Source organism: Sinocyclocheilus anshuiensis, unplaced genomic scaffold (genome assembly GCF_001515605.1).
Source record: "Sinocyclocheilus anshuiensis isolate Anshui unplaced genomic scaffold, SAMN03320099.WGS_v1.1 scaffold210, whole genome shotgun sequence".
Taxonomy (NCBI): domain Eukaryota; kingdom Metazoa; phylum Chordata; class Actinopteri; order Cypriniformes; family Cyprinidae; genus Sinocyclocheilus; species Sinocyclocheilus anshuiensis.
The window spans coordinates 517,122-543,614 of NW_015547666.1; the positions used below are offsets into that span (position 1 = coordinate 517,122).

Below are 26,493 nucleotides of genomic sequence, written 5' to 3' on the forward strand. Positions count from 1 at the left end.
CACTACAGTGATGCGGAGAGACACAGAGGACCTTTCTGGACCTTGACAGTGTAATTTACTTGGCAGTCAATGGGACAGTCACAAGCCTCCCGGTTTTCATCCAAAATATCTTAAATTGTGTTCCGAAGATGAACAAAGCTTTTAGGGGTTTGGAACGACATGGGGGTAAGTGATTAATGACAAAATGTTCATTTTGGGGTGGAGTATCCCTTTAAGGCAGACAAAGACCACATAAATATTATGACAACATTACAAAGCCATTTGGATGTTTAAAAGCAGGCTCTGTGTTCGTAACTTTTTACAATAAATGACCACTCATAAAAAGATATTGTGTAGATCTTAAACCATCAAGACATAAGCTTAAACATTATAACTATGAGAACTATAATCCTTTGTGGCTTAAGAGCAGTGTGTTCATTGTGTGTTGTAAATCATCATTTTTTAAAAAGCTATAACCACAAATAGGTAAGTATTATAATGTATTATAACTGTTATTACAATTATTCATGAGATGATTCAACATATTATCAGGTTCTTATAAGACATCTTATTCAGTAAATGTTATTTGCTCACTTACACACTGCATTAATGAGCACTCAGAGTTAAAAGAATTATATCTGTTGTTGTATTCTATAGCTACAGTTGAGAAGTGTGACCATTTTAGGTATTTCCTCAGAATAGTTAATATTCAAGTGTTAATATTCTTGTAAAATTTTGGATAAAATTGATATACTTTGCTAAATAAGGAAGATGGAAAAGACTCAAGTATTTCAGTGCTTGCATTTATTGTAAACAAAAGAGAACATACAATGTACAATACATTTTGAGAAGTTAACATCAACAGTAGCCCAATTTTTGGGCTACAAATGGAGTCATCAAGAAGACACGCCAAACTACAACAGTAAGTGCACAAAACACCATTCTTCTCAATGAAGTGCAGCTCTTTGACACCATAACAACCGCACAGTGCAGTAGCGAACACAGTGGAAAACAGGCATTGTGCAAATAGAGGGAACTTAGTTTCAGAAACATCCTTTTCATAATGAGTCAATTTCAGTAGTGCTTTTCGTGGACTCAATAACAGACCCCTGCTGTTTTGTAATCAGTCTTTTCAAGGAGGCCACTTCTGCCGACAGATCAGCAATGCCCTGTTTCAAGTGCAAGTTCTCAGATTCGGAGCTAGCATACGAGTCGTTTTTAAGGTCGGCGATGAGTTTGTTAGGCATAGCTCTCGGTGAGTCTGGACAGTGCCGGTTTTTGCAGTTAGTTGGTTCCTCATGGTGATCTTTGTGCCATTCCTTCGGCTGCTGACTCCAGTCCTGAACATCGGTCATCTGGAAGGACATCGGGCTCAAAGATGACTGAATGTACTCGGGTGTAACGTACTGACTCATTTGGTAGCATCTACTTGTAGACATGTCAATGGGAAAGGAGGACTTGCCAGATGATTCATAGTCGGGATCAATAGCCTCCACTTTGATCTGGATGGCCCGGGCTTTGATCCTCAACTTGTGGGGCAAAGCTGAGGCACTGGCATCTGGCACTTTGAGGGTCGACACAATCACACTCTGTGAATCGGCCCTGGGTGGAACCGGACCCTTTGGGACCTGCTGTTCATCCTCTCCATCTGAGGACTTGCTTACGGCCCCGTCGTCACCGTCAGATGTTCGTGGAGAATTGCTAGACGATCTGGCGATTTGCAAGAACGGCGATGGCTGGGAGTAGCTCCCAGGGAAATGGCTACTAAGGTAGTTCCTGTACAGTTCATATGGACTTGCCCTGGCTTTGGCGTATCTGCCGGTTTCCAGGGGTTCTTGTTTGATGCTGTCAGGGGTTCGGGATATATTTATAAGTGAGCTCCCCTGGGTGACCATACTTGAGTCGGATCCATCGGACAAGGCGCTGTGAGGTGAGTGCTTGATGACTGATATGTGGCTGCTGGTTAAACGTGCTGGCTCGAGCTCACTTGGGTAGGAACCATTGGTGGCACTGGGTGTGATAAAGTCCTGGAAGAGTGCAGCAGTGGAACTGGAAATTTTCTGCACCTCCTGAGCATAGACTGCTGAGCTCACTAAGCCAAACCTGAGTTTAAGCGACAGAAGCTCGGCTTTCAGCGATGCGTTCTCTTCCCCGAGGGCCATGAGCTTGTTCTCCAGAACCATATCGTTGAGTCGGCGCTTTTCTCGTGAACGTTTGGCTGCCTCATTGTTCTTGCACCTCCTTTCCCAATATAGGCTGTCTTTCTTCTCGTTCGGTATGAACTCGCGTTTTCTGCGACAGTTGGTGGACTTGTTCTTAAAGGGCATGGTGGACAGCTCATGGTTAATCAGGTCTCTGTCTGTCCCTTGCAAAGCCACCGCCAGCACCAAGGCATCCTCTCCACCGTAGGGCCCAGTGCATGAGGGCTCCTTCTTAATGGCTTGCATATTACACAATGTGGTCATCAAGACTGCATAAGCTCATTAGTTGACTCTGGTTTTAAGTAGACATCTCATTGTAGACCGAGTGCTATAGAAGTCATGTGTCCTCTTTTGTGAAGTCAGTTCCAGAGAATTTTGTAATGGATCTGGTGAGATAAAAACAGAGACACATTAGACACCCCAATCAAAAAAGTTCCCCAATATTTTGATCTGGTTATGCCTATAACTAAAGAGCTGCATTATCGTTCACAAAGGATAGAAGACATTTGCAAGTTTTGTTTCCTACAATTGGTTGTATGTAAATATCCAACTCATCCAGCAATCTTTTTGTTTTCTGGCTTATAACGTGTCTCATTACTGTGTGAGAAACCGCTGTAAACGTGTCAGAATGAATCGCCAACAATTTCAGATTTCAGATGTTTTTGCAAACCCGTTTGACCGATTACATCAGAGTGATTCATTCGCGGTCTGTAGTTCTGATCATAAACAGCTGATAGAAAACACACTGGACCTGATTGCTGAAAAGCCTGAAATATTATCATCGGGGGAAATAATTTTTAGGGAAGAGAGAAAAATGACAGTGTGCACAGTGTTTCTATTTTTAAAAACACGGGACAGGAAATATAAAAAGTTTTACATCGTGATGTCACGCAAGTCAAAACTTGACTATTAAAACGTACTGTAATCTTCAAATTATGCTCTGCCTCATTATGTCACCATTTTTGAGGTGGGTCGCATGCTCAAAGTAATGCAACAGCTCACGCTTTCAAACGCATAATGTAATATCATTTGGTCGTTATTACATTCAAATCTGGCAACCCTTTCGAAGAAGTAAGGTATTAGTTCACAAAGTTGCAGGAGACAAATTTGAAGACCTGACAATGACCTTTAACGTGCAGATCAAACAGCTGGAATGACCTCATCTAAACTTGGCTGTGGCCATAAACTTAAGTTTTCCGTAGTAACTTAGGAGTGCGCTCGATCATAACACTATAACAGATTGTAAACACAGCCAGGCTGGAATAGGCTCCAGTACAGGCGCAGACTAAAGCGCAGGGAACAAAGGAATGCGAGCAGCCAGCATCACACGTGGCTGAACAGAGACAAATTAATCAATAAAAGGGCGCTAGAAAATGTGACTGAAACATCTCGCAACTCGATAAACAATGAAAGGGCTTGTATTATTTATGCTATAATGGTTCATAGCAACACATTCTTTTTTCATAACACTCATGCGTGCGTGTTATGGTTTTGGGATTCAACCATGGCTGCGTCTCCAAGTAATGATAAAAAGATGGCTACAACAAAGTTGGCTGGCGTGAAGTGATAATTTTACTCTTAAATCGCGTTTAAAATGCTACCTCCAGTGCAAAGGCGTATATACACACACACACCATACCCTTGCTGTGTTGTTATTTGACAGGCCTTTAATAATGCATTCACCCCATCCCGACACAGACACTCAGGACAGTCTGATCTGTGCGCGTGAAACATTAACCTTAGCGATAAATGAAAGATATTGGTTTTTACAGATGGTCAGAATAAATAACAGCTATCGCTGGGCATTAAACAGCAGCTCGTTTCTGGTGTCGTGCCGTTGCAGTCTTTTTGTCAGAAGTGTCCCAGCTTCCGTTATTGTGCAAGGACTGTAAGATGATCAGTCACTGTTACACAATAAATGCAAACAAGCGTTCGTTTTTTAACGGAGAGAAACTGACATTCTTGTACGTAACATTTAGCCTACTATTAAAGCAACTGCAAAATTCAGTACAAATGTAACACGTTAAAACCACAGATCTAGCTATAATATCATTTAATGTTAAATTATATTAAATTGCATAAGGTTTAAATTTATTATGCATTGACCCGAGAGCCTGATACACCCACCCGCAACGAATAGTGGGCCACTGTGCCACCCCGTCTCCCAATGCCCCTATTATGTTTTGATTTTCACAAATATCATAGTAATGTGCTGTACAAAAATATGGCACTGTATAATTCCATAAGCGTTTAGGTTAAACACTAAAACATGTCTGCACTGACATGATGTTGTGCGAAAAATAAGTATGGAGCATATATTGAAAATAGACCACGTTGAAGGTTGCCTTACTGTATTAATCTGTTATAGCCCATATACCGGCTACCGGTTGAAACACCCCAAACGAGCCCTATCCGCTTCATGTAAACCTCACGGTAAAAGAAGAAAGCATTTACCTCTTATAAGTAAAGGTCCAAATAGATGGATGTCCGGGATAATGCATATAAAAACATTCAAAGCGACCAGATGTGTTTCATCAGCAGTAATAAAATCCCATCTGGAAATAATATTTGTGTTTCTCCTATGCGTTCTCCTGCCGGAGTGCCTCATGGATCTGTGTTAGTAGGTCACTACAGAAGTGTATTGGCAGCGTCCATTGACTGGCACATCTCTCGACCAATCCAAATACAGCATCTTCTGTTTTGAGCCAATGAATCGCTCGCCATTAATATCAGTCTGTTTCACATAAGCAATAACGACTCCATAAGAATGAACAGTAGGCTAATATACATAGTGGGGAGTCCTATAGTTCAGTTGAAGAAAACCTTGTCGGCTACCTTTAAAAAGTGTATTTTAATAGCCTACTAAAAATGCTTACAGTGAAACTTTCTAAATGCGTTTTATATGGCCACCAGCTCTAGAATATCCAGAAACTTCTACGTCAAAAATTACATAAATATATGTTTAACTATGACTATACCGTGTACATATGCGTGTTATGAAATTGTCAACATGTAACATGTAATTTATAGCTGTCTAATGGTCGATATGATATAACAGGTGTGGATGTGATGTAACCTAAAACTAAAAGAGTTGCACAACGTGGCGCCCAAGCTGACCTACATTAAATAAGACGTGTATGAGTGCGCCATCCAGTGGAAAAAGAAACGTGTTTCAATTGCGCTGGCATTCGTTCAAGTGCACATTTAGAAACAACTGAACACAATATTATACCAAGAAGCATCGATTTTTTCCTTTATAATATTTCATATGCATTTTGAAAGTAAGATGCGTAAGTTTTGATGTTGATCATGCAGTCAAGAAAAACGTTCAATGCATAACACATACAAAGCACTCACTTGTGCAGAAACAATACCTTTTATTTAGGAGGTATTACAACTACAGATTCACAGTGCAAGGTAAGTGATTTTTTACTTAAATGTGAGCAATTAAACAAATGCAATAAAAATGGCAATCTTTTCATGACTAGCATGAACGCCTTGTCTGCCTCTCTTGGTTTCCATTAAGATGGAAAGTTCGTGGACGCAAACCTTGCAATACCAGCTTTGTAGCGCAGTTTGTGCGGCAGCAGAACGGACTGCGTGGTCGCTTGTTGTTGGCAAGTTCGTTCCTCTGCATTTGTTTGCGTTTCACCCCCGGTCGGTCCAGGCTGCCGCGCGTAATTCTGCGCCGTATCAGAAGGCGATGTTTTGGAAATATAACCGCGCGACAGGTTGGCCAATGCGTTTCTGTCCTCCGGCAGCTCGTGCATCGTTTGAGCAGAGTCATTTCCATTCGCAACAACTCTATTCCTCACATACGCTCCGCTGGTGCATGCATTGGTTCCATGACTGCACCTGCCCACTGGATGAGAACCATCCAATAAACTGATGCGCGGGGATTTCGTAGTATTATTATTGGCATAGTTTTTCAGAAAAGGGTATGATGCCGAATCGAAAACCGAGCGAAAAAGATTTGTTTCAGGGCATACTGTTCCGCAACAACCAGAAAATGGGCAAAGAGGCAGACTGCGCAGTGTTAACACAGTTGTAGGAACGGCAAAACTGCGCGGATAATAGCCATTTGGCAGTCCAAGAGGGAACCCAGAAGCAGCATGCATCGGGTTACTTTGAGCCGTGCTTTGATTATGGACTGCAGAGAGCGCAGCCTTTAATTTGTCATTCTCTCGTTGAAGCTTGACGGCGCGCGACTCCAGAAGATGTCCCTCCATCCTCTTGCGCTGGCGAGACCTCTTCGCAGCTTCGTTATTACGAGTTCGTTTGAGCCAGTAATTACCGTCTTTCTGCTCATCAGGCGTAAACTGTCTTTTCCGTCGCGTCCCACTGTTTGCACGGAGGCTGGGCGCCGCGTGAAACTGGCATGCATTCCGTAAACTGCTGATGCGAGCCAGTTCATCCTGCGTGGAGCAACAAGCACCTGTTGACATCCCAGCAGGCAAACGTGTATTACTGCAGAAGTATCAGTTCTGTATGCAAGTGTAAATTATTTGCAGTTTGTCTGCCAAAAGTGAAGACTATACCAGTTGTTACTTTGGTCCCGCCTTTCTTGGGAAATAAGAACACCTACTTTACAGTCATTGGTTAACATGAACCAGCACACACCACTCACTCAGTTACTTAATCTTTCACTAAGTACATATAATAAGTCATATAAAATACACGATTGTGCTATTTTAATTACAATATCATAGCAAAATGCTTTTCCAATGTCTAGATTGTAGCTTTGACTGTATACAAGTTGAGGAAACCCCACAAGTAATATCATATTATGTATTACTTTATTGGATTCTCCACGTGCCTGGATGAACAAAATATATGGTTAATGTTTGTTAATAACATCTGGGTAGAAAGCAAGTTTCCGGTTGGTATGACTTTAAAGTAATACTACAGGCTAAACAAAATAAGACAAAGAACATTACAAACCAGTTACAAATCTTCAAGAGAATCAATTGCATAAATTACAAACCTTTACAACAGAAAATCAACAGGAGTTTTATAAAAGCAACTTCTAAAAAAAGGACACAAATGTCTTGGGGTCAGCATCCATGTCTCTGCACATCCACATCGTTTATAGTCCCAATATCGTGATCCATGATGAGGTTTCATCATGCTATCATTTACCAAAGCCCTCAAGCAAGAAATACATTTAATCCTGTGGAGCCAAAAGCTCTATTAATGACTTGTTCTCAATGACACCACCAACTGAGAAGAGGTTACATTAATGAATGGTACCCACAACATGCTTGAAATGATGTTTCATGTTGCACAGCAACAGTAAGAACATGCATTCTTCTGAATAGCTTTGCAACAATTTGATTAAAACAACCAAACCAACAAGATCATCTGCTACCGACCCCAAAGCAGAAGGGCTGAAAGCTCGATTCTTCATCATAGACTACAAACATTGCAGCTCATGGGTGAAGCTGACATTACTTATAAAAATATCTCCAACAGCACGATGCATTCATCCATCAGTGGCTGCTGATAAAACAAAAGACCCATAAATAACACTACGTCCATGTGTCATTCACTGGTTTCCCTTCACTTTTTAAACCTGTACAGCTGAGAAAAACTTCAGAAAATGATTCTTCTCATCTAACCAATCTAAAAAGACCATCTACACTTTCAAGTTGATTTCATTGTCCTTGGTCCGCGGGCTGTCACTGTCCCCCAGGAGCTCTGTCTCTGGAACAGAAAGGTCCTCATTGTGCAGGCCACTTTGAGAGGCTCCGTCAGCGAAATCCTCATCCGTCGTCTTCAGGTCTTCATTCATAAGGGCCGCCTTCTCCGTGCCAGATCCGTTGGAGGGTGCCGTGGTCACATAGCCGGTGCTGGTGGAGCCGCTGCCGCTGTGGTGCGATCCAGCCTTGGCGACCAACTGTGGGTGCAGCTGCTGTGGAGGCATCTGCATGGGGATCTGCATGGGGTAGAAGTTCTGCATGTACGGATAAGCCGGCATTGGCTGGTAGCCGTTGACTGGGATGTAGAGCTGGGGCGGCACCATTGGGCGCATCTGGCCCTTCATGGACACAAACTGAGGCTGGGGAAACGGGGAAGACTTTTTGGGACTAACGTAGCGAGCATTGCTGATGTTGCTGATGGGGCTCGTGCTGAGGGAGCTGGTTTGAGTGGTGTTGCTCGCTCCTGAGGTCTGCGCCGAGCTGTTGTAGTTGGACAAGCTCTCCCAGGTGCGCAACCGGGCATGAATGTCTTTGAATCGTGGCCTTCTTGCGGGGAACTCATTCCAGCACTCTAGCATCAGTGTGTAAATCCAGGCTGGACAGTCATCTGGGCAGGAAAGGACTTGTCTGTTGCGAACCATCTCAATCACATCCTGGTTGGAATAGCCGCAGTACGGCTGGAGGCCATAGCTGAATATCTCCCATAGCACCACGCCGTAGGACCAGATGTCTGAATCGGTGGAGAACTTGCCGTACAATATGGCTTCTGGGGACATCCAACGGATTGGGAAGGGACTGGCTCCCATTAGCTTGTAGTAGTCGGCTGAGTAGACCTCTCTGAACAACCCAAGGTCCAGGATCTTCACGTTGAGTTTATCACAAACTAGAATGTTACGAGCAGCTAGATCCTTGTGTACCACGTGGTGGCTGGAAAGATACTCCATTCCGGCTGCTATCTGTGTGACGATGTGTAGGAAGTCTGCCTGTTCCAGAGTGGATTTGACCGTTTTGTCGTCATCAGAGCTGCCGACGTCCGAGTGAGGGGATCGCATGACCAGGAACTCGTGGAGGTCACCGTGGCCCGAATAGCTGAAGATCATGCTCATGGGCTGTTCTTTAGTTATCACACCCAAAAGGCAGACGATGTTGGGGTGCTGTAGGCGGGACCGGAGCATGGCCTCGTGGCGGAATTCTTCCCGTAGAGGACCCTCGTCCTTGTCTTTGACTGTCTTTATAGCCACCACCTGGGTCTGTTCACCTGGAGCCGTACCGTAGAGGTGACCTTTGTAGACTTTTCCGAAACGGTCCTCTCCAAGCTCTTCCATGAACCGAACTGCAGACAGGTTGAGTTCTCGTAGCTTCGCCTAGGAATTAAAGACAATAAGCCATCATCAAGTCTGCTGGTGCTCAATGGAAGAGGCGAAATGTGCAGTTACGGATCGGATATAATGACAAAACTTAACTGGCATTGGCTCACTAATCATAATGATACATCAAGGTTAATTTGAACCTGGAAGAGATTAATGACTTCTAAAAATGCAGAGTTCTTAGTAAGGGAACCAAACATTGTATTTAAAGTATTACACAACATTAAAAAAAATTCTTTTTTTTTAAGAGATACAACATTTAAAAAGAGTTGTAGCTTTTGCGCTTGGGTACATTTGGAACTGAGGTTTTACATGATGTTATGCAGCCTTTTTTTTTTTACATGAATGAGTTAGCCTCATTCCCATATCTCACACACGTTTAGGACTGGATTTTGTTGCTAAACATGGATATGGCCACCTATTGATGAACCACTGCAGAAAGAAAAATATGAAAGTTTTTATAGATGAAATGAATGAATAAAATGATTATATTTTCTTTGAAAACATTTAAAGAGTAATATTGATGTTGTGTTAAAAACATTAATAATTTTGACTATTTTTGAGCAGTCATAACTTGTAAGTACAAACAAATTATTTATTGAATTAATACATTACATTGTTTTAATTCATTGAATTAATACTGCAAACTCTCAGATTATATATTCTCATCAATTTCATATAGATTTTGTTCTTGTAATTTCTCAATGATCGTTTTTATTAACGAAAACATGTAGTAATAACATGGTAATAAATGTAGTAATAACATGATAACACTGCAAAACTTTGGCATTTTTGTGCATTCACTTATTAAGTTACTGATCAGATGCAAAATATTATAACTTAAAATATTAAGTCATTACTAATTTATAATCTTATTTTCAGTTGGGTCCAATCTGACCTGTGAATGCAAAAATTGCATGCAGATTTTGATTGCAACTTCAATTAACCTTCAAAAGCAGAAATTATGGAAGATTACCTGATGCTTGTGCTGGTTAAGTAGAGGCAGCTCCATTTCTTGACTTGGTGAGGCAGTGAGTTGGCGGCGAGTGGGGGTGTCAGCAGACTCCTTCTGTTTGTTGCGGCACATGCAGATCAAGAAGAATAAGCAGGCAATAACAAGAGGGGTGGCTATACTGGGGATTAAGATGTACAGTATCTCCTTTTTCATTTTCTCTGGAGGCTCTGGGGGAAAAAAAATGAAAAAGAAAATGTAGAACAACAAAAACCACAAAGTAGCTATTTTCCCGCCCATGAGGGTCATAAAGATAATCTACTCACTGCAGGGCTGAATGTCACAGACGTCCACTCTAACATTAGGGTCCAAAGTGAAACACCAAGGGCTCTCCATTTGCCCTCCGGGGTTCCTGCAGAAATTGTGGCCTCCTCTGAGCTCAGGGTACTCAACAGGCGTCAGATGATGACTGTGTGGATACTGTGCGCTCCACGGCTGACACTGGTAGCCTGATTTCGTGACACTGACCGTGCCTTTGTAGTTGGCGCCACTTCCGTTGTAACAGCTGTGATTTGGGGGTGAATCTTTAACAAGGATTGAAAATTAGAAAGTGTTTTCTCTCAAACCATGAAATAAAAATCAGAGTAACTGAAATATTCATTTGTGTGTACGAGTTATAGACAATCATTTATATATCAAGAAATTTTAGATGCACCACAAGAGGGCCCCCTCTTGCTTTAATTGCTCATTGAGGGTGCTTGGGAGCCAATTACATTGGATTTCATGCTTATTAAACCCTCCCTTGAGTCTTCCTTGGCTCTTAACCCCATTTTATGGTTTCGAGTTCAGTCAAGTCAACCTACACTGCGGTGGCAGGCCGATGCGAATGCAGCTGGCAGCTTCTGGCGAGCCGGGGTGGGGAAGCAGGTTGCACGCGGGCAGCTCGAGTTGCATGAGGATGAGAGGGTTGGAGCGTGCGATGGTGTACTCTGCATTGCACAAGTCGTTCTCCAGAGCCTCGCACTCGTCGCGGCAGAGCTGGCGCCGCCATGGACCTCTGGTGCCCTCCTCGCACAACGGGAAGACGTAATAGCAGAAAGACGGGATGGCAAATTCAGAGCAGTGGTCTGATAGCTGGGTCGAGGTGCCGATCATCGTGAAGGCCGCTGGAGAACAACACAATGAAAAATAATGAGAACAGCAGAATGTAAGGTGTGTCTATGATCATGACACACTACACTCTTTAAATTAAAGGTTCTTTACAGGCATTGATGGTTCCATGAAGAACCTTTAACATTCAAGGAAACTTTTCAATGCACAAAAGTTCTTTATAGTGGAAAAATGGTTCTTTTGATTATTTTGAATGTTGTTTAAATGTTTTTCACACTATAATTGCTATTTTAAGAAAACGTTGTTTGGGGAATCCAAAATGGTTCTTCTATGGCATAGAGCCACAGCTCTGCACAGTTTAGCTCCAACCCTAATCAAACACACTTGATCCAGCTAATCAGTGTCTTCAGGATCACTAGAAACTTCCAAGCAGGTGTGATTTGGAGCTAAACTCTGCAGAGCTGTGGCCCTCCAGGAATTGAGTTTGAGACCACTGTTCTACACCAGCCCTCTGAAAATGCCCGTTTTGGAACCTTGTGTACCTGGAATAATTCAAATGTTTTAAATGTTTTTGAAAGAAGTCTTTTAAACTCACCAAGGCTGTATTTACTTGATAAAAAGAACAGCGAAATACGAAAATAAGTAATATTGTAATATATTATTACAATGTAAAATAACTGTTTTTAATGTTAAAATATTTTAAAATGTAATTTATTCCTGTGATCAAAGCTGAATTTTCAGCAGCATTACTCCAGTCTTCAGTGTCGCATGATCCTTCAGAAATCATTCTAATTTGCTGATTTGGTGTTTTTCATATTTCATATTATCATAAATACTGAAAATAGTTTTTGCTGCATCTTTTTGTTGTTGTTGTTAAAAAATAAATGAATACATTTATTCAGCATTAAATTGATCAAAAGTAACAGTAAGGACATTTTAAATGTATTCTTTTGAACTTTCTATTAATTAAAGAATCCTGAATAAAAATCTTAAGCAGCAAAAACTGTTTTCAACATTGATAATAGGAAGAAGCATTATTAATACTGATGTGATTATTATGAATGATTTCTGAAGTATCATGTGACACTGAAGACTTGAGTATTTGCTGCTTAAAATTTTACCTTCAAAGGAATAAATTACATTTGAAAATATATTCAAATAGAAAACAATTCTGTCAATCGATTAAACGAATAATCACACATTTTTCTGTAATTAACCGCAATTAATAACATTAATATATTGATATTGTCATAATTTCACACTGAATCTCCAAATTAATGTAGAAACAAATATAAAGATGATATATTTTAAATACATAAAAACGGCACCTATTAAATGCAGTTTTCCTTCAGTTTCAGCCATTAATTACAGCTATTCATCATTACAATATAATTGAAAGCCTTTTTTTTTTTTACATTTAATAGGCTTTGAAAATACAACTTCCTAACTTTTGACCAAGCGGCAACCTCCCGCTCTCTCTCGTGAAACCAACACGATCTGGGAGTGAAGCGATGCCAAGATGGCCCACTTTGAGCTTCAAAAACGCTCTTCAGAAACCTACGGGTGACGTCACGGACACTACGTCCATGTTTTTATACAGTCTATGCTTTTGACCTATAGTGTGTATGTACAGATAAACTGTGCTTGTGTTCCCAGCAGTGCTCACCAGTGATGCGGTTTTCACTTTCTCCCTGCATCTGCAGAGACTCCACGTAGATACTCCTGTTCCCTATGAAGCGAGCGCACGCGATGCCACGGTACGGCTGGCAGAAACCCTTCTCGTGCGTTCTGAGAAAAGACAATGACAGACAGTGATGAACAAGATGATAACTTTCCTGAAAGACACACAGAGCTGATATTAAGTGAGTCAACTTGCCTAAAGCGGTACACTGTACAGTCAGGCCCACATATGACAACAATTTTGAATTTCTAACATCAAACACCGCATTGCATATCACAATGTGTTTATGACCTTTCACCGCTAATTTTGTATTATTATTTATATTTAGTGTATGCCATCATTTGAACTTAATCGTTTTTCAAGGATGTGAGTTGTGTAGGATTATTGCCATCTAGACTGGCCAATTTGTAAGCTTTCTAATGCTAATGTTAAAAGAATATCCTGCTGGCTTCAGCAAAGAAACCACATTAATGAACGTTAAGGGAGTCTCCATGCATCTCGTGACCTCTTGTTCACAGAGTCGGGAAATCTAGGTGCTCGCATTAAGCCAAAGCGATTCAGAAGTGTATTCACAGCGGACTGTGGTTTGAGTGTTGTGATTGGAGCACTTCTGAAGAGCTTTCGATGGTTGTTTATTATGCTACCTTTGGGCTTTGCTGTTTCTCTCATCATAATCTGAATGTGAAGTGACCAAAATCACAGTATTTGCTGCTCAGGATATCCATCTCTGCTGTTTATGCCGTTACCAACTGGATAAAAGTGGTCTATTCTGGCCAAACACAAATAGCTTTATGTGATGACTCGGGAACTGGCTGGAGTTGGATTCTGAAGGCTTCTGAACTTGATGCCTTGATTTTTTTTTTCTCTTCTCCACAACAGACACATTTGTTTTAGTCTCACAATGAACTGTCAACTCACAACAGCAGAGATTTCCAGAGCTAAAACACGATAGGGAGTCAGGCTCTGATCCAAACAGAGTCTCCTGTCTCCCTTCTAAGGCAGCGTCCCAACCGAAATCAAACCTTGTAAGTGATGCATTTGGAACAAATGCAAACTCTGCTGGTTAAAACTAAGAGCATGACGCTAGCAAGAAACTCTAAACATAAAAATACACAGTACACACAAATACTGGCCAAAATATTCCTTTACATGTAATCATTTAGCAGATGCTGTTATCCAAAGCGACTTACAAATGAGTATGTAAGTGAAATATTCATTTACAATATTCACAAACACTCATTTAAAGTTATTTCTAGCCATTCAAACGGCTTTACTATCTATAATTTTATATGAAATGAGTTGTAAGCACCACCTACTGTTCAAAAGTTGGTGTAGATAGGATTTTCTAATGTATTTGAAAGAAGTTGCTAATGTTCACCAGAGCTGCATTTATTTGATCAAAAATACAGTATATTCTGAATTATTATTACAATTTAAAATAACTGTTTTCTATGTTAGTTTTTTTCTGTGATGGAAAGCTGAATTTTCAGCATCATTACTCCAGTCTTCAGTGTCACATGATCTTCGGAAATCATTCTAATATGCTGATTTGCTTAATATTTTTTGTGGAAACTGTTGAGTTTTTTTCAGGATTCTTTGATGAATAGAAAGCTCTACAGAACAACTGAATTATGTTTGTAAAGTGTATGTATATGCAATGTAAAAGTCCTTACAGTCAGTCTTTATCAGTTTAACACATCCGTGTTGGATAAAAGTGTGTCTTAAAAAAAAAGAAAGAAAGAAAAAAATGCTACTCTCCACAAACTCTTTGAACGTTTTTGTATGTATAATCAATTTTTTTCAATACATCTTTTCTCACAAGCTCAATGAAATGTGCAAAGGATACATAAAAGCTAGGGGTGTAACAATACACTTATTCGTACCGAAAACTTTCGGTTTGGTACGCATGTGTAGACTTAATTTCTCTAGCGAACTAACGAGCTGTGGACACTGATGACATGCCCGAGGTAAATGAAATGCTAAGCAACATTTTGTTTTGACGTCTTTCTGCGGTTGAAACACTGATCGAGCGATTACACGAGGCATTAGATGTTCATTCATGTTTATTTCACGTTAAAACTAGCAGTAAAGAGGAAGCGATGATCCGTTTATACAGCGATCTGTCACGCCACATCAAAGAGTGCTAAAATGGCATTTATTGTTTGAATTTCCAGAAAAAAAAAAGACATCATTTGAAAGATGAGTCTTCGTTTCTTATCAAAAGTAACAATGTATAAAACTAAGTTTCCAATGAAGTTCCACTCGTGCAGTGGTTAAAACAACGCTGTATTTGTTCGGTACACATGTGTACAGAACTGAAAGCCCCATACCGAAAATTTTCAGTACAATGTTTACACCCCTAATAAAAGCTATGTTTGAATTTGGCCAGAAGACAGTATAACTCTTTTGAAACATGTTGAGAGCATGTCTGATGCCTTGATGTTGCCTTTGAATGTTTAAAAATATTATAGCTGCCTTATTTTTCAAATCGGAAGTAAGCTCTTCTCTGTGAATGTGTGAGACGTTCAATTGAAATAGATGTAGCGTGAAGCTGTGCTAAAACAACTGCTCTCAGAAGGAATTTTGCACTATTCCCGTTTGATTTTGCTCCTAACTGTGGCATTTTGCCAGCGTAACCATCAATGCCCTAAACTTCTGCTACGGCTAGCCTCAATATCACATATGGTTACAATTTCACTGCAGTTTGGATTGAGCAAGGAATTTTCTCTCAAGCTAATGTTTGAGGACTCGAGCCTAACAAGATTCAGATTTACTTCCTACTTTTTGTTGAAAATATTGCATTAAATAAATGCAAAGCATTCTTTCCCTGATGGCTGTAAGCAGTGCAAAGTTTACAAGAACTGGATATTAGTTTTGCATAAAAGTTTGACCTTTCAAGAAAAGCTGGAGAACGACATTTTGAACATTCACACACACATCAGTGTGAAAGACAATGAGGCTGTCAAGCTGTAAGCAACACGACTGGAGATTTGTGCTTCTCATGCTCATCTGTAACCATTTATGCAGAGAAAAACAATACTCTGCCTTTATCAAATATGTGTACATGTGCTTCTTAATGCTCTTCTACTTTCTTTAATGACTCTAACCACAAATTATCCTCGCCATCCCTCAGAACAAATGCAGTCTGGGACCTTCATTCATGCAGAGAGCTCTAAGACTATATAACTTCAAAGAATCTGTGCACTGCACAAGGGAAAAGCACTTTCTAGCACAACATGGTATGTTCCCCTTACATTTACATAAAGCCAGGAATCATTTTTACGTGTTTAACACTTGGACAAATGTTGTATTCCTGATAAAAACATCTGTTTTGAACTGGTCAGTGCAGGAAGAGAAGTTAACATGGAGGTTAATGTCAAGGCGTTTGCTGAACCTCACTTCTGTCATGACAACTCTCGGAGGGATTGGCATGGTAATGTACATGACAATGTTAATGTATTTGGTCTTGGCAGAAGATAGATAGATTTGCTATGCTGCTGCTGCGGCAGAGCAAGTACCGAGACTTGCTACCGCCAATACATCCACAACATGCTGCTGTGAGCATGTAAGAAATACTGCTGCTGCAAATATAACATACATGAAATAACCCCCATATAGTGTACATGAATCACCTCGTAGCAGATCTATACAGGTGGAGCTGGGGAAGGTGGAGGGTTTTTGAAGCAAACCGCACTGCTACTGCAAGCACTAATCATATATTTGAATGTTGAGCAGCGAGCTCATTGGCTACCGATACAGGAGAGAACCAATCAGCTGTGCCATGTGATAATGATGTCATTAGGTCAGATTGAATTAGACCTATCAGACTGCGCCATCTAGAGTTTCATGCCAGAACTCTGTATTTCACTACTAGAGTGTAGATCTAAGCGCTGAACACAGGATGTGCTGTCTAGCAGAGAGTTACATATGCAGTACTAGGAACTGAAGGAAGACAAACACTGTAAATTTGACCACCAAAATGCTTCTGCCTGCTGAAGGCCCACACATCTGACTGCAGTTCTCATCTCAACTCCGTACCCAGTGGAAACAGGACAAGACCACTTTTCCACCTGAAATCAACATGCAAATTTTTTTTGCAGTGAGTGCTAAATACAGGTGTGATCGGATCACTAAAACAACACAAGGTACCTGAGACCACAACGCATGTGTAGCATAAATGATCATGCATGCATCCCTAACACATGATCTTTCTGGGATGTGTTGAGAAAGCGCACCACAACAAGATACTAATACAGCTCCAATAAAATTTAACCAAAAAAAGCACCAAAAACGTGGTCCATTTGACTTGTACACTATACATTCAATGTTCTTTTACTCCTGTTCTTTCTGAAGACTTCATCAATGTCCAACTCCATTTACTGAACTTCACTTTAGATGCGGTCACATTAGCAAGATTTTGGCCAAACTCCACAGGGAAAAAGTTCATTGTTAATAGTCTAGCGATAAATGAAGCACAGCTCACACAGAAGTCATTATTAAACCAAACAGCTTTCCGTCGGTCAGTGCAGTCAACCAATCTTTTTCACCCTCACACATATTTCCGGATTTTGTCATTTCTTATTGAAATGACTGGATCTGGCCACAAAAATTTGCCGTACAACAGAAACGTGACCGCACCGTTATAGCACTGCTCTACAGTATGTCAGTATGCAGGAATGAATCCTATTAACATGAGCACTGCCCTGAAAACATCCCCACAGACATTACACTCCCATTTATTTAACCTGGAAAAGGAAACATTAGGACCTGCCACAAAACTTCCCCAACCGAAGGTGTCTGCCAGCCCTCTCTTCGGCTCTTAAGGAAGTTAAGTCAGATTTACTGCTTCAAGCCAGGATACAGGTCTGCGTTTATGGTTCAGGTCCTGCTTTATTTCCACAAATCAGGTTATACATGCCGTAGCAACAGAGCAAATAGAAAGAGTGTACGAGTATGAATATGTAGATGACACTTATTTACCATATTATAAGACAGTCAGCAAAGAGATTTGCACTAAACAAAATTTGTCAAATCAATCAGATAATCTTCTAAAGCTACAGTTCACACACGATCTGGGCATTTTAAGCAGAAATGTGGTGACAAATCAAAAATTCGGCCAACATCTGACTCTTTTCAAAATGAATTCTTGAAATACATCAAACCTTAGGCCATTTGTGGGTGTGTATTTTTGCGGTCAGTGGGTTGGAATAAGCAATTTACTGTGTGGAAATGATGAAACATTTATTTACAGAAACACAAACAGCAGAAAAATGCGAATGCACACGGAGACAAACTGACAAAAGCAGTACTTACGAGTCTTCTCCTCCATGGGCCGGTGACTGTCCTGTAAAACACAGATAGGAGGAATTACAGACAAGCGTCTTAACATGATCTTCCCTTCGGGAGCAGCTGTTTTCACAAACCCTAATTTGCCGTTTCAGTTCAAGGGAAGCTGCAATGTTATTAAGCCAAGTTGACTTTTCAGAGAAGCAGGAGGCACGGCACAAGCAAGGTCCTAAACCTGTCAAAAGCATAATGTATTTCACATCGGACACGCTCCTTGTGGAGAATTTACCGTACGCACATAAAAGGGATTTTTTCCCCCAGAAGGAAACAGTGGGAAGTTGTTTCTTAAGTTGAGTCCTAATGCAGGAACACTGAGATTTATGCTGCTGCTTTCCTATAAATATCCAGGGATGCCAGGGTGAGATTTGGCGCATATGGTTGTAAAACTGCTGCTTTAGTCTGTCTGTAAATCAACGGACTCCCAAAATAAGCCAAAATAGGTGAACAGGAAAGAAAACACTAGAGCTATGACAGAAAGAGAACGCATTGATTGTAGTCCCCGATGTGAGCAACTAAATGTCTGAGAGGAGTTTATATTGGGATGCCACACAGGTATATTTAATTGAGCTGGGTTTCATGTGACGGCAATCATTTCCAAAAATAACTATGCATTAAAAGCACAAACTTGGCCAACAAATCTCTGGCCTGACAGAAATGAATGGAAATTTGTGCCGTCTTCCCATGGAGTGCAACAGCAGGGTACTGGAAGTAAAACTCCCATTCGTTTTACCCATACAGAAATTGATTTTTAACGGCAGTGTATAAAGCTTTCAAGAGAGACCTACAAAGCTGAAGAATGAAATATGCTCAAGCTATAAGTCAATGTGATTTTAATATAATTCTTCTGAAGAATTCCTGAAGAACTACACTACCCATAATTCTGAAGAGAGCTCAACCAATCAGAAAGCAAAAGACCATATATTGTAAAATTTTGAAAAAATGTTTTCTATTTCAGTATATTATAAAATTAAATTTATTGCTGTGATCAAAGCTGAATTTCCAGCATCATTACTCCAGTCTTCAGTGTCATATATTCCTTCAGAAATCATTCTAATATGCTGATTTGCTGCTCAAGAAACATTTTCTTTTGTCAGTGTTGTGCTGCTTAAGTTTTGTGTAAACCGTGATGCATTTTTCTATATTTTGTGATGAATAAAAAGTTCAAAAGAACAGCATTAATTTGAAATAATAATCTTTTGTAATATTATAAATGCCTTTGATCAATTTAATCAGTCTTTGCTGAAAAACTGTAGTGTATTTACAATATAAGTACACATTTACATATTTTGCAAAACTGTTTTTTTTTTTTTCAATTAATGCATGTCATTCATTCATTTTATTTGATCACATCCAGTAATTTCTCCTTAAATAATATGCTAAATATACAATCGGTCACACTTTATTTTAAGGTCCAATTTTCGCTATTATCAAACCATTAACTATGACTTCTGCTTCAATAAACTCCTAATTTGCTGCTTATTAATAGTTAGTAAGGTAGTTGTTAAGTTTAGGTATTAGGGATGTAGAATATGCTCATGCAGAATATGTGCTTTATAAACACTAATAAACAGCCAATATGTTAATAATAGGTATGCTAATAAACAACTAGTTAATAGTGAGAATTGGTCCCTATGCTAAAGTGTTACCATACAATCTTGTCTTGACCTTCTTCTTTCCAATGTTAATATATTATTATATATATTAATATATTATGTTTAAAAGTCTTCAGAAAATAATTAAAATGAGATTAAAAAGCAATTATTTACCTCCACTCCCCAGTCGCACATAGAGCACTCCAGTAGCCGCAATGACTTTGATGGAGTTTGAAGCCACACACTGGTAGTATCCGGTGTCGGTGGTGTCCAGGTCTTGAATGCGGAGCTTGGATCCAGCCTCTGTCTTGCGGATGGAGACTCGGCCCTGCTCCTGCACCACCGGGGCATCGTTCTTAAGCCAGCGGATGCTGGGCCACGGGTGGCCCGCCACTTTGCAGTGTAAAGTGACCGTCTGGCCCTGCACTATAGTTATATTGTTTGGTGGCTCCACAAACTCCAGGAAATAACCTGAGGGAAAAGGGAAAGGAAGGCTGTTAGAGGGGTCAAAGGTGAGGACCCTGAGCATCAATGCAGGCTTGAGAAGAAATCAACCCCCCATCCTCACTGAGATGACTGTGATGGATACTAACAGCTTGAGACACTGAAACCATTTAAAGGTTTGACTGATGTGTGGGTTTCTACACACATCAGGATTCAAAATCGCAAAGAAAAAAAACCCGCTGTGAATGGAAACAAGTCAAATATCAATTTTACATCATCTTTTCCAACTTGAAATATATAGCCACAAAGAATTGTTCATGACACAGAATCTGTACAAATATCATGGACCATAACAAGCATCACTTGGCCACTGAGTGTAGTTTGGGCTCCTCCTCAGTGCATCCTATAAGTGTTGTCATATGTCTTTCACACATTCAGTCTGTTTTTCTTCATTAGTAAAATGCAATTTTGTATAGGGGAAGTCGAATCATGTAGACAACAGGTTAAGTAAAATATTAACATCCAATAGCGCATAAATATAGCAAAATGCTCTTCTTTATAGTTATTTTTCTAGCTGACTGATGAGCTTATGGACACCGAATGGTTATTCTGAGGTAAATGTATATTACGTTGCAATGTTTACAAGTTTTACACGTTTTTCGCAGTTTGAGCTTTTAAATGAGACATTTTTCAGTAAGTTGTACTGTAGGCTTTCTTATAAAATAGGCTACGTTTTGATGTTAATTCATGTTCATTATGTACTACTGTAGTAAAGACAAAGATATAATGGGTTCACTTGTTGCTTGAACTGAGGCGCTAAAGCGATCACGCCTGCTACATTAAAGAGCGCCAAAACGGTATTTATTGTTTGAATTTCGTTATGAATTTGGCATCATTTTAAAGTTGATACTTTGTTTATTAAAAAGTAACAAAGCATTTTGCGATAATGGTGCAGTTTGTTCAAGTTGTGCACGAAATAGACTCTGCTTTTCCATACTTTTACTTGCACGTGTCCGTCATTTCGATCTCTCTCGCGCTGTACAACTGAGCTGCGTTTATCAGGTGTGTGTCAGCGCTGCTGTGCTGCAGAGATGACTGTTTTAAACTCTTTTTTCCACTAAAACTTTGATGCGCATCGTAAAACAATCAGGAAAAAAGGCATTACATGCAAATTTTTAAGTCATAACAGGTAAATATATATAGTCGCCAATGGCGACCTCAGCAAAAACTTCACTCGCAAATTAATATTTTTGGTCGCAAATGCGACCGTTTTAGTCACAGTTTGGAGCCCTGAAATGAATCACTGAATTATTCACTCAACCAATTTGTCCAAAGTCACTGAATCAAGTAAGTCAAGGTGGATCACTTAGGGTGCCAGATGTGGAATTTGAAATGAGGAAACTACAGCAAATGTGATTTTTACATTCTAGTTTAATCCAATAGCAAAAGAAAAGATGGAAAAATTATAAAGAGATTGATTACGGCAATCAGCCGTTGTATTAGAAACACCCTTGCAGCAGTGGTAACTATTTTATTTATTTATTTATTTTGTAGTTTAATACCAAGGTAATATATACCAAGATGTATTTATTGCAAGGTATAGATAGATAGATAGATAGATAGATAGGAGCAAAACTTTGCATTAACAGTATTAAAAGGGTCCATTGTTTCTAATATGCAAGTTACTCAATTTCAACTCATATTTATTGAACTGTTCCGTAAAAGCAAGAATACAATTATTGTGCTGTCTCCTTGTTACTCCTTAAAAACCCTTGTTGTTAATGTGACTTTTTCAATTTGGTAACAGAAACTGGGACACTTTTGAACCTAGTTGGCAGATCCTGAATCTGTGGCGCAAGACAGTCGTTCCCACACACAAGAGGATCTTCATCTTTTTCTTATTTAAATACTTGTCTGCTTTACATACTTGTTATATGAAGTATTCTAAAACACTGGCTCATGTGATATTGCTTTATTAACATCAAAATTCAATGCATGAGCTATGTTTGAAGTTGCTTCAGAATGTTTGGCTCCAGCAAGAATTCTCATTTTGTTGCATTTGTACACATTTTTTGTTTTAGCTAAAGTTTTTGTCTTATTTTCAGATGGGACAAGATAAACACGAGCTGACTGGTCAAGGTCAAACTGCCACAGCACTGACCCCTGCGTTTGACGGCAGAATTACTCAACTCTGGGAAAGCACATCTGGATTAAGTAACTCAAGCTTCAGATCAAAACAAACATCTTCCGTCGAGTGGTCCCATCCTGACAACTGCGGATGAAAGAAACATCTCAGGAGGGGATTTGTTTGTTTTGGCAAACCTATGATTTGTAGATCTCTGCAATGTAGCAAACAAACCAAGAAAAATAAACTGTACTCATTAGGTAGAGCAGAGCTTCCCAAACTCCAGACCCTTAATGGCCAATGTGTCCATGGAGGATTGTTCTTTTAGTTTTAAAACAGTTTCTGGCCCCAGTGTGTTGAGTCCGAGGCCTCGGCTCTTCACAGAGACATGAGAGATGACACGATGGTGCGGAGGTGAGAAATGCAACAGGACTGCATGATGGGAAAACAGAGAAAGTGACGGCAAGAGAGCAAAGAGAAGAGGCGTCGGGCCTGGCTAAGCTCAGCCTGAGAAGTGTGAGCTCATAGTAAGTAGAGAGCCAGACGGAGCTCAAATAAACAGTCATACAGGCCTCAGCCTTATCGAGCAGACATGAAATCCCCTGCGCTCTCCAACCTGATCTGAGATCATATCCACAAGCCACAGCCATCATAAGGGTGGTATGTAGCCTTAAATGGGTTGACACGCAGTTGCCAAGTTGTCCAACCTACACTTGAATGATTACAAGAGCTGAGTCCAAGCGCATGAAAGGCAGAAAGACGCCCCCTGTGCACATTTAATCCTCACAGTTTATTGTTTTCTGTTGTGCTGGTGACCATTTTCCACAACTAAATACAGACTAGGTGTAGATTACAACATCATTCTCCTCCTGTCTGTAGCAACAATCCCAAAACCCCTAAATGCTGGCCGGTTACATCAGTTTCAAACTAGTGTGAAATGTGTTCGTTGGCTACAAGCAGCTTTTTGCCACAGACTAGCATTTGTAAAGTATACTTTGTTTTTTTACAGAAATTCTTGGCAAACAAGCACAGCCAAACATGTAGCCTCTCAATGGACACTCTATTTGATAACGTGTGTGAACGCGCTCGACACATGCAGTTTCATCTTTGGCTGGTGTCTGCGCTATTTCTCTCCTGAAGTTAGCGACCGATAAAGGGCCAGACCAGACCGATTTTAACGTCTTTTGGCGTTAAAATAGTACTGTCAGGTTTTACTAAAGACACGCAGTGAAGAATTAGCGCTGAAAAGGTGTGGACAGTTATTTTTGTGCCTGACTTTATTGAATATGCATTTGTAGGAGTTAACCTTCTAGACGCAATAGTTATGGGAGGAGAGTATTCAAATGAATCACGCAACGCGCTTTACTAACGTTTGTGCTCGTCAATTTACTGGTATTTGCGCCATTATTTAACGCCCAAAAAAAGCATGTCAAACTATTTTGCGCTTGAAATGGCTGCAATTTGTTGCTAGGAGGATGCTTGGCAGAGATGAGAGAGTGCGTGGTAGAAGGGAGAGGATTTTTTCCACACGTAATTTATTTGGAATGCAAGAACACGAAAATATCGTTTGCCAAGCCATGTTATTTTTTAATTTGCTTCAGGAAATAAAAGACAACTTGGAACCCTCAACTAGGAGTCAAGCAAAACCAGCTCTATCAAAACTTCATGCAACTTCTAGCATTTTTTGGCCTCCGGTTCTTTTCAACGTACTGTGGCTTCTTTATTTTTTTATTTGCGACTGCTCTAATTTGCGCTGCGCTTGGTATATTGCGTTGGTCGATATTTAAATGAGATGTTGCGTCTGTGTTCTTTAATTTGCGTGTCGTTGTTAGTAAATCACCCACAGAAATGTCCACACCCATCGGCGCTGTTTTGGAATTGCGCTCTCGCACTAATTTGCCCTGTTTAGTAAAACTGGCCCAAAGATGCTGTTGTACTCTTGAACTAGAGTTGCGTTTATCTCGCATCAGTTTTTGACTGTGAAACAACACATCAGGACATATGGCCAAAAATATTACCACAATATGTATTTTTCTCATATCATTCAATATTAAAATTAATCACAATACTCCTTTACCATTAAAATGTGGAAGGAAATGTTTTCCTTGTGTGTTAGACCTTGAGAATGAATGTAAAGATAACTTTGTTTGTTCACAACTAAACTCCACAGAGTACGATATCTTTTAATTTAAGGCCCTATGAAATTTTTATAGTTTTTTATAGTTTTATTTTCCCCCAAATTCTGTTTTTTATGATTTGATACAAATTTATCATCATAAATGGTGTCTAATGAAATAAAACTTTAACAATTTCACCAATCGTTTAAAATATAATCAAATAGAAATATAACAATTTCCAACAAAACATTGTGGATTTTTTTGTCAAATAAGATGCTGCACAACAGACATGGATAAAAAAATATATTGGTTGTATGATATTCCTTAAAAAGAATATTATTATTATTACTACTTTCAGAAGTACATTTTAGTATACGACAGAAATATATTTCTATCATAATTTCTTCAAGTTAAACCAAAACTTTTTTTTTTATTTGGCGGTTTTATTTGGTTGAAGATCTTGTATTCTTGTGTTTCAGTGTGTATACGACGGTAGTTTTTTTCTCAAATGAAACAGTGTAAAGCTGAAGTGACTCTCAGAGCAGCTCTGGAGATGAAGTTGATGTGTTCATGTCCTCATATATTGAGACACAGATGCTGAAATCACCGCGAGCGTAACACGTCTGAGTTTGTGTATCAGACAAAACTACAGCACTCATTCACACAGAGACACACAGAACATGCAGACTTATTAGACACAATCACTGACTGCTGCTGTCGCCTTTATTTCTTCTACATGATAGACTGTTAGATATCCAAAGCTTATTATTATCAACATACAGTATTTTATGGTGATCTTGATATGATATTGTTTATTGCCAGCTCTATGTGGATCAACTAATTACTGCAATGAAAAAAAAAAAACACCTGTGAGCTGTGCGTATAGAATAAGCATGGTTAGAAAATTCAGGCTGCATGCATACATTACACGTATACTGTGCTATGGGCTAAATTTATGTCACACACTCTATGTGTATACCACAGAGTATGCATAAAACTAAAGTATACTCTTGGGTTTAAGGCAACTAAAACACATTGTTCAGTTAGGAACAACATGAAACGGTAATAATCCCTAGCAGCAGATAATTCAACAGTCAACAAAAGACGACAGGAAAAGACCGAAACAGCAAAAAGAAAAACGACCACCATCAAACCAAGGCAGCATTGACAAGATCTGCATCACATCACAGAAGATTTGTGAAGAAACTGAGGCATGAAAGGCCCAATTGTGTCGCAAAGCCAAACTGTGAATGACTGAGAAAGTGAAGCCGTGAAAACAAACGAGTCCATACACCCTCACTGTGGTAAAGGCAAGCTGTTACAGGCCCTCCTCTATCTGTAAACATGAGCGAGGGTGTAGTGCTCATGCTCAGCTGACGCTCTGAAGACGTGACATAATGAGACAGCCACTACTGTACAGGAACGTGTTCAACATCAGTGAACCACAGCACCGACACTGAGAACCACTATGTGCGGCTAGACTTACAGTCAGGTAAAGTCAGCGTGCTAGAACAGGCAGAATGTGAAATTAATATTACACTAATCCATTATTACTCATGCATAGATGCCAGTGCAACTGAAAGAGCAAACAAGACAAAGTATAAAGCTGCAACCACTCCAACATGCCAAGCTGTACTTGTCACTTCACTTTACTAAAGCACAACATACTGTGAATAGCACAAAGTAAAGCATTAACTACTGAAAGAAAAAAGAATTAGATAGAGCCAAATTAGCTAGAGATTAGTCATATGATTCAGAATTTATAAGAATATTGCAGAAAAAAGAAGATGAAGACAACAACGAAGAAGACTCACGAACATAGTTGGAATGGACCATCATGCAGCCACTTGTGCAAAAAAAAAAAAAAAAAAAAAATCAAG

At 39.8% G+C, this 26,493-nt stretch overlaps 2 protein-coding genes across 2 annotated transcripts in view; both read right to left on the reverse strand.

Moving 5' to 3' along the window:
• Positions 1 to 768: 768 nt before the first annotated feature.
• Positions 769 to 4,867, reverse strand: nfil3 (nuclear factor, interleukin 3 regulated). The gene is made up of 2 exons (XM_016504941.1): positions 4,635 to 4,867; positions 769 to 2,566 (listed from the first exon to the last, which is right to left on the reverse strand). The coding sequence occupies exon 2, from the start codon at positions 2,442 to 2,444 to the stop codon at positions 1,038 to 1,040; it is 1,407 nt and encodes a 468-aa protein (XP_016360427.1). The 5' UTR covers positions 2,445 to 2,566; positions 4,635 to 4,867; the 3' UTR covers positions 769 to 1,037.
• Positions 4,868 to 7,008: 2,141 nt separating this feature from the next.
• Positions 7,009 to 26,493, reverse strand: part of LOC107702585 (tyrosine-protein kinase transmembrane receptor ROR2-like) — an 89,441-nt gene continuing 69,956 nt past the window's right edge. Inside the window, exons 4-10 of the mRNA XM_016504942.1 lie at positions 20,102 to 20,398; positions 18,303 to 18,333; positions 12,975 to 13,096; positions 11,062 to 11,364; positions 10,525 to 10,782; positions 10,223 to 10,428; positions 7,009 to 9,243 (exon numbers count right to left, since the gene is read on the reverse strand). Of these exons, the coding sequence (XP_016360428.1) occupies positions 7,816 to 9,243; positions 10,223 to 10,428; positions 10,525 to 10,782; positions 11,062 to 11,364; positions 12,975 to 13,096; positions 18,303 to 18,333; positions 20,102 to 20,398 (2,645 nt within the window). The 3' untranslated portion in view covers positions 7,009 to 7,815. The remainder of the gene's footprint in view (positions 9,244 to 10,222; positions 10,429 to 10,524; positions 10,783 to 11,061; positions 11,365 to 12,974; positions 13,097 to 18,302; positions 18,334 to 20,101; positions 20,399 to 26,493) is intronic.